The sequence below is a fragment of the Piliocolobus tephrosceles genome, unplaced genomic scaffold, assembly GCF_002776525.5.
Source record: "Piliocolobus tephrosceles isolate RC106 unplaced genomic scaffold, ASM277652v3 unscaffolded_41661, whole genome shotgun sequence".
In the NCBI taxonomy this organism is placed as follows: domain Eukaryota; kingdom Metazoa; phylum Chordata; class Mammalia; order Primates; family Cercopithecidae; genus Piliocolobus; species Piliocolobus tephrosceles.
This window is the reverse complement of record NW_022326156.1, coordinates 171-8,649: the sequence shown is the minus strand read 5'-3', so window position 1 is coordinate 8,649 and position 8,479 is coordinate 171. Positions and strand designations below refer to the sequence as shown.

The following is an 8,479-nucleotide window of genomic DNA, read 5'->3' as shown; positions in this document are numbered from 1 at the left end:
TCCTGGGCCAGGTGCCTGGGGGCCCAGCCTCCTCTGTGTGATCTGGGTGTGATCTGGGAGCTGTGCTGAGCCCCCGAGAGCCTCCCACGAGAGCCTGGATTCGCCTGTGGCTGCACCCCGGCCACATGTGCTTTTTCCTCCTTCACCACAACCCCATGGTCCCTGGCCTCCTCTCCATTCTCCTCCGAAGCAGAATCCTCCCGGCAGCTCAGGGGCGCCTGCAGACCTGAGCCTGGGTGTGCCTGCAGGGGAGGAGCAGGGACTGGGGACCCCAGGGTGGAGTCACACAGAAAACCCCTCCTTGCATTTTCCTAAGAAGGAAAACAGAAAACATTTCATTCATGGTGAACACGAGTAAAAAGCGCACACAGAGCTCCGTGAGCTAGAGGCAGGGAGCCGTGTCCTTCACGAGCACTGCATGTGTGCAGCTGGTCTGGGGAGAGGAGACTGACAACTGGTCCCAGCCCCTCATCCTTTCTTGCCTCTCAGCCTCAAAGGGAGAGAAGGGGGAGGTCCAGGAGCAGAAAGAAGATCTCAGCTCTGAAAGGTGAGGCTCTGCTGCTCCCCGGGTGTCCCCAGAGGTGACAGCATCGCCTGTCCCTGAGGAAGTCATTTGCAGAGGCCTGAGAGGGAAACTCCTGGGAGGGAAATCAGAACCTGGGGCCTCCTCAGATTCCCTGTGGGAATGAAGCCATGGGCCTGGGACCGGTATTGCCCATAAGGGGGCGGTGTGGGGAAGGGACCAAGGCCTGCCGGGATATGGGGGGAGGTGAGGGAGGCTCCAGGTCCATGTGGACAGCTGTTTACCTCGGCCATGGCTGACTCCTCTTTGAGACCACCCGTTTGCTCTCCCAACAAGATGGTTGTGACACCTATGAAGGGGTGGACGTGGAAGCACATTTTGCAAATGACAAAGTGCTGCACAGTGGACACCTTCCTGTCATCATCGGGTCCATGTGGCTTTGGCCACAGATGTGTGGGTTTCAGAGTCTAGTTCCCTGTGGTGTCCCCTAAAGAGACATCCACTCAGCCTCCGTGAGGTTCCCAGGCACCGCCCTCTCCACCATTACCCTGTCTCCTGACTTCCAGCTTGCAGAATCCTCCTGAGGGAGCTGGAGGAGACCCAGGACCTGAGCTACCTTCTGGAAAGGTGAGGAGCTTCCTCCTCTCCATGTCCTCCTTCCTACCAGGGCCTCTGATGCAACCCTAGGGCCTGCTGGTGATCTGGGAGGGAGAGGTCCTGGGAAGGGGAGAGGAGAGGACTGAAGCCCTGGGGCAGGCTTCGGGAGAGCTTTGTGAAGTCAGCAGTGGGGGAGGTGGAGAAGTCACGGGCCCCAGGTGCCCACTGCTCCTGGCTTCCTGGCCCCACCTGCCCCTGGCTGTAGCTTGTGCCTCTTGTCTCCTGCAGCCACCTGAGGAAGCTCGCTGGCGAGGGTGGCTCCAATCTGCCCTTAGGTGCAGAACCCCCGGGTGACGTGTGCAAACCAGCGCCTGCTAAGGCCCACCAGCTGCATGGGAAATGCAGGCCAGATCCATCTCCCGCCAGCTTGTCCCCAGCACCTCCCCCAGCTCCTCTGGCCTCCACCCTGTCACCAGGCCCGATGACCTTCTCAGAGCCTTTTGGACCACACTCAACCCTGAGTGCCTCCGGGCCTCCAGAGCCCTTGCTTCCCCTAAAACACCCTGCATCCCGGCCACATGTGGTTTTTCCTCCTTCACCACAGCCGCATGGTCCCCTGACCTCCTCTCCACCTCCACCCGACTCCAGCCTGGCTGGACTTCAGTGTGACTCCACAACACGCCCCGTCCCCAAGAGCTCCCCTCTACACAGCCAGGGGCTGCCTTCTCCAACCAGGGTGATCTCTGGCCTTGGGCGCTCCAGCCATCCCATCCAGGAACTCTATTGCTGGAGGGAGGCTGCCACCACCTGGGGCCTCTCCACCTGTTCACGTGGCAAATCCCAGCCACAGCATCTTCCCGACCACCCCCTAGAGGCTTCCTTCTGGGGAGACCCCACACCCAGGCACGTGGAGGTAGGTGGCTGCACATTCATCCACCCTGACGTGCAGAAGCTGTTGGAGACTCTCATCGCCAAGAGAGCACTGATGAAGTTGTGGCAGGAGAAAGAAAGGGAACGGGCCGACCACCCGCAGATGACATCACTGGGGAAGGAGTGGGACATCACGACTCTAAATCCCTTCTGGAACGTGTCAACGGAACCACAGCAGCTGCCCCGTCCTCAGCAAGTCTCTGATACCACAGCGGTGGGGGACCACTTGCAGCAGAAATGCAGCCAGCTTTTCTGGAACCTCCCATCTTTCAACAGCGAGTCCCTAGTAGCCACAGCCTGGGTTTCTAGCAAACCTTCCTCACAGAATGCGCACTCTGTATCACTGGATAAAGCCTCCACTTCTCCTCCAGGTGAACCTGAGGTTGAGGCATCCTCACAGCTTTCCCAGGCACCGCCTTCCTCACAGAATGCACACTCTGTATCACTGGATAAAACCTCCACTTCTCCTCCAGGTGAACCTGAGGTTGAGGCATCCTCACAGCTTTCCCAGGCACTGCCTTCCTCACAGAATGCGCACTCTGTATCACTGGATAAAGCCTCCACTTCTCCTCCAGGTGAACCTGAGGTTGAGGCATCCTCACAGCTTTCCCAGGCACCACCTTCCTCACAGAATGCACACTCTGTATCATTGGATAAAGCCTCCACTTCTCCAGGTGAACCTGAGGTTGAGGCATCCTCACAGCTTTCCCAGGCACCGCCCCAGCCCCACAACATGGCCCAGCCCCAGCCTTTCACTCCAGCCTGGCCCCAGTCCCAGCCCCCGCCTTTGGCTGGGATCCAGACCCAGGCCCACCTCTCACCCCCTGTCCCAAGCCTACCGTGCTCTTCTCCACCCCAGATTAGGGACTGTGGGGCATCTTACCCTACAACCCAGGAGAGGACACAGTCTATCATCCCCGCTGGAAAGGAGAATCTTGAATGGACCTTGAAGAAGGGACCAAAGTGCAAGAGGGTTTTGCCCTCTCTCCTCAAAAAGTCTCCGGCTGTCCTGAGCCAGCCCACTGCCCACCTTCCCCAGGAGAGGCCAGCCTCCTGGAGCCCCAAGTCAGCCCCCATCCTTCCCGGGGTTACCACCAGCCCTGAGCTCTCAGAGCACCGGTGGCAAGGAAGGAGTGCCATCCACCAGGAGCAGTCCTGTGGCCCTCCCAGCAGATTCCAGGCATCTGGGGACCTGCTGCAGCCTGAAGGGGAATTCCCAGGGAGGCCCCAGAGTCAGGCAGAAGACACACAGCAGGCCCTCTCGCCCTCCCAGCCTTCTGAATTTGCAGGGAAGGGCAGGAAGGATGTGCAGAGGACCGGGTTCAGCAGCTCCGGAAGGTTCTCTGGGAAGGGGTGCTTACGGTCCAAACCAGGGCCAGACCCAAGCCGGGATCGAGGATCAGGAAGGACCTCAGTTAAGTTTCTGGAGGAAGACAAGGAGGAGGCAGAAGGTGACATATGGAGGCCCTGGAAATGCCAATCAGTAAGTTCCACACCTGGGGACCCAGACAGGAAGCATCTGGAAAACAAGCTGCAAATCCATCTGGCCAGGAAGGTGGGGGAGATCAAAGAGGGCTGGATCCCCGTGCCTGTGCGTCGCTCCTGGCTCATGGTCAAATGTGCTGTTCTCCAGTCTGACACCCACAGGAAACCCGGGAAGCTGGCATCCTGGAGAGGTGGGAAAGCCCATGTGAACACCTCCCAGGAGCTTTCCTTCCTCCAGCCCTGCACCCAGCAGATGCTGGAAGTGCATCTTTTAAGGTTCCGTGTGAGACACAGGTGGGGTTCAGACCTCCGGTCCCTGGAGCCCATAAATGTCCGGTCAGGTGAGGCTCAGGCCCCGCCCTTCCCACAATCCACCTTTCCCCCCTGGGCTTCCTGGGAATCTCGCGACAAGTCTGCAGCCAAGGTTCCCATTTTCCTGGGAAAACGTCCTCAGAATGGTCCAGGAGACAACAGAACAACAAGCAAGTCAGTCCTGACTGTGAGTGGTGCTCTCGCTTCCGCACCACCTGAGCAGGGGGAAGCCCAGAGGCCCCTGAGAGGGTCCCAGTCAGCTGACACCCATGGGCGATCAGAGGCCTTTCCAACTCGACATGAGGACAGGGGGTCTTCTCAGCGCCCCACATGCAGCCTTGTGGGCAGAACCTGGCAGAGCAGGACTGTCCTGGCATCCGAGAAACCCAAACCCAGACTAGAGGGGAGTATGGGTTCCGAAATGGCTGGGAACAAGGCAAGGCTTGAGCGTGACAGCATGTCCCCAGGAGACGTGTGTAGTCGCAGAGCCCTGCAAGAGCTCAGCATAGGGTCCCAGTGGACAAGGGCCAAAGACCCCCTGGAGGCACTGAAGGTGGGGGAGGAGAAGCCCCCCGCTTGGGACGTCACCGTGGGAGCCAGTGTGAGGGCAAGTTCAGGAAGCGTTCAGGTGGACCTGAGGAGCACGGGGGCTCTGGGGATCACTGATAACCCCTCAGGGTCTACAGTCTATGTTGCTCAGGATCCAGAGCAGCTGCGCCTGAAAGCGCAGGTGGTCAGTGAGATTGCGCTCCTAGTGCAGGTGGACTCAAAGAAGCAGCCGCCAGGCCGTGCCTCGGGCGTCCTCCTCCAGGATGGCGCCATAGATCTGTGCCTTCCAGGCCGCCATGTGGACATGCTCCCCGCCGCAGACAGGCTGCCTGCTCAGGCCCCTCTGTCCACCTCCCACAGTGTGTCCAGTAAGAACACGACGGCTTCCCAGGGGCCATGGGCCCTCCTACGGAAGGGAGGGGACAGCCCACGGCAGCGGGAGCCTGGGAGCCCGAAAGCAAAGGCCCCACAGAAGAGTCAGAAGACGCTGGGCTCTGCGGACAAGGGCGAGGCCCGCAGGAGACCCAGACCAGGGGAGCAAGGACACGGCTCCAAGGGACCAACGACCTCTGAAGCCAGTGGGAGGAGCCACTCTGCTCACGCCAGGGAAGTAGGAGACAAACAAGAAAGGAAATACAACCAGCCTCAGCCGGAGAAGGGAGAGACGCCACCAGAAAGCCACTTCCGGAGAAAGATCGGTCACCATCCACAGGGTCTACACCCCAGGAAAACAGGCACAGGGTGGGAAGACGTCCTGGAGAAAGGCAAGCCTGGGGCAGATGCTGTCCAGAGCTGGGGGTCTGGCCCAGCAAGGCTGTTTACGGACTGCATGGTTGATGAAGCCTGGACCATCAGCAGAGGTGTGAGGCAAATCCTGGTGGACAAACTGGGGCTTCGGTGGGGACGTGGTCCCTCAGAGGTCAGTCGCCACAAAGGTGACCTCCACGCTCAGGAGAATGTGCCTTCCTGCGGCCACAGGGGTCACTGCCACCAGCAACAAAGCAGAGAGATGAGAGCTCTGGCCTGCAGCCCCAAAGCCACTCCCAGGGGCCAACCACTGTCCTGTCAAAAACAGGAACATCAGAGACAGAGACAGCAGATGGCCCCCACCTCCCCGGGAGCCTGTGTCCCCAGCTGGCCCCCACCACCACAGGCCACGAGTAGCAAGCGCCTCGGGTGGCCCCATCCGCGGCCGCAGGAACTGAGGTCTACACGAGGTGTGTTGCCTCCTGAACCACAGAAGGCTTCTTGCACGTCTCCTGGGGGAGACGGGGTTCTACTCAAATAAAACTGACACCTACACGTTAAGCCTGTCCTGCCTGGGTGATCACAGCCGCCATGTGTTCCCGACTTTCACAGAGAAGTTCCCAATACACTTGGTTTCCCTGCAGAGGTGGTGGCTTCTGTCTGTGCCATGCTAGGGCACAGGAACGGGCTCCGTGTCCACTCCTCCTGAGTGCGGCGTCCAGAATGGCTGGGCCTGGAGGAGGCTGGCAGGGGCGTGGAGGACCCCTCTTCTCCCTGTCCAGGGAGAAACCGGGTCTGGTTTCCAAGCTGGATCATGACCCAGAGTCTTGAGGATGTGTAAGGACAGCAAACCCTATGGAGACCCCAGCGGGCTCTGGCTCCCTGCATCCCCGTTCTCACTAAGGTAACTGCTGCGCTGCTGTGGGGCTGGGTCTGCAGGGGCCTCACGGCCTGAGGGGGTGGTAGGCTCCCCTGAGGCTGGAGGAGTGATGGATCCCAGCAGCCTCCCTGCCCCGTGGTAGCCTGGGAATGTGGGGGTGTCCTGTACGGGCCCTGGGTCAGAGGCGGGACGGCTCCTTCCCAGATGTCCTGGTGGGGAAGAGGTGACACCCTCCCCAGACCCCTCCCTGCCTGCTGAGTTCCGGGATGGACCTGGGCCCCGCCAGCACTTGGCTCAGCCTTGGTAACACCCCTGGGTTTGCGTCTGGTGTCCCCTGCCTCACTCTCCAGAGCAGTCTCCCAGGCCACTAGTGTGGGGTGTCTGTTTCAGGAGGCACCCAGGGCTGCTGCCTGTCCCCCTGGCGGGACTCTGTTGTCAGGAACCACAGGAGGGGTCCTTAGGCCCAGGGTGGGAGGTGGGAGAAGAATCAGGGAAGACGAACATAAGTTCGCAAGTGCAGGATCCACAAGCTGCCCACAGCTGTAACCAGGGTCCTCACAGTCCGGTGATCGTTACAAGTAAAAGTGGTCAGTGCCACTCCCAGGGCAGAGGGACCCAGAAGGCAAGGGCTGGCCTGGGTGACACAGCACATCTATGGCTCCAAGCCCAGGTGCTGGCAGGGGACACACCGGGCCTCAGAGGATCTGGTCACATGGTTCACAGGGACAGTCCCCACAGGGCACGGTCCTGGGCTCCCCGTCCTGGTGCTGGGTCCCTCCTGGCCATCCCCAGGGAAGGCAGGAGCAAAGGCAGGAGCTGGTTCCCCAGAGGGCTCTGTCCAGGGGCCTTCTGCCCAGGGAGAGCTCTGCACCTGCAGGGGTTGTGGAGGCTGAGGACAAGGGCACAGGCCTGTACCCAGGCATGGCGGGACCCATGCTGGAGACCTGTTTGGAAAAGGCCCTGGTGTCACTTTGGGCGCCCAGGCTACTGCTGGAGCCAAGTCCTGTCTGGGGTGGTGACCTGGGCAGCTCCAGTGTGGGCCCAACATCTATGGGACCCCGGATCCTGGGACCTGCAGCAGAGGAGCGCAGAGACCCCCATGTACACCCCACACTCAAAGATTCCCACATTCATAGAGATTCCAGAGATTCCCCATAGTGACCCCCAGAGACCCCAACAGAGAATCTGACTGAGATACCCCCATGAAGACACCGCAGAGGGACCTCCCCACAGAAACCCCTGACAGACTCACACAGAGGCCTTTCAAACCAACACGGAGACCCCCACGGTGACTCTAACAGAGACCTGCACAGAGAAAATATATCAAGGTCACTTTGCCACCCCCTAAAATCCCAAGCACTGCACTTGGTGAAAACGAGCGGCATCTACCTCATTCCCAGCAGCGCTTTCTCCTGGCGGCCTCTGCCCTCTTCTAGATACGATTCCGTGAGAAACCCAACAACAGAAAAGCCTCCTCTCTCAGCCGGCGTCCAACTCAGAGCGACCCCCCGACCCGCTGGCAGACCCTTCCCCAGATCACCCAGTCCCAACCCTCATGCTGATAGAAAGGTGTAAGCGTTCCTGATAGGAGCGGTGGGAGTTTCTCTGACGCTGTGCTTCCGAGGCCGCCCTCAGCCCCCCAGGCCAGGCTCCCCCTCACTGCCTGGGGGATCCGCCAGGCTTGTCTGGGTTGGTCTTGCTCACGGGGCTCCTCCTGCGGGCCTTGTGCTGGAGCACACGGAACAGGAAGGATCTCGGCTTGGACACGGCTTCCCCAGAAAACCTTGGACTCCCCTGTGAGGCCAGGCTGCCTGTGCTGGGTTCCCCACCCTGGCCCTTTTCCCCTGTGACAGCCTCTGCAGGCCTGGACATGTTTCTCCCAGAACCCTGAAAGCTGCTGGTGGGCCCGGTGAGGAGGGAAGCGCGCCTGACCACACTCCCGGTACTGTCCTCTGTTAGAAATTATTTCATAACATCTTAGTTAACGGGCACAGGCATCAATGCTTCCTTATCTGCCTCATACATAAGTTGCATCACTAAAATCATATTTTCATAAAGGGTCTTAACTCTTTCCAGTAGCCAATATAATGTGTCAAGGAAAATCTGTAAAAATAAAATGGCATTGATAGTTCAAATTTAGTGGTATAAAGAAATTTCCAGGCTGGGCGCGGTGGCTCAAGCCTGTAATCCTAGCACTTTGGGAGGCCGAGACGGGTGGATCACGAGTTCAGGAGATCGAGACCATCCTGGCTAACACGGTGAAACCCTGTCTTTACTAAAAAATACAAAAAACTAGCCGGGCGAGGTGGTGGGCGCCTGTAGTCCCAGCTACTCCGGAGGCTGAGGCAGGAGAATGGCGTGAACCTGGGAGACGGAGCTTGCAGTGAGCTGAGATCCGGCCACTGCACTCCAGCCTGGGCGACAGAGTGAGACTCCGTCTCAAAAAAATTAATTAA

General features: G+C 59.5%; 1 protein-coding gene across 1 annotated transcript; it reads left to right on the top strand.

The window, feature by feature from the left end:
• Positions 1-428: 428 nt before the first annotated feature.
• LOC111551092 (spermatogenesis-associated protein 31E1-like) lies at positions 429-2,914 on the top strand (the record flags this gene model as incomplete). Its single annotated transcript, XM_026452945.1, has 4 exons — positions 429-547; positions 1,090-1,150; positions 1,409-2,591; positions 2,885-2,914. Coding segments are annotated over 4 exons (1,393 nt in total), but the record flags the coding sequence as incomplete, so codon positions are not given.
• Positions 2,915-8,479: the final 5,565 nt, after the last annotated feature.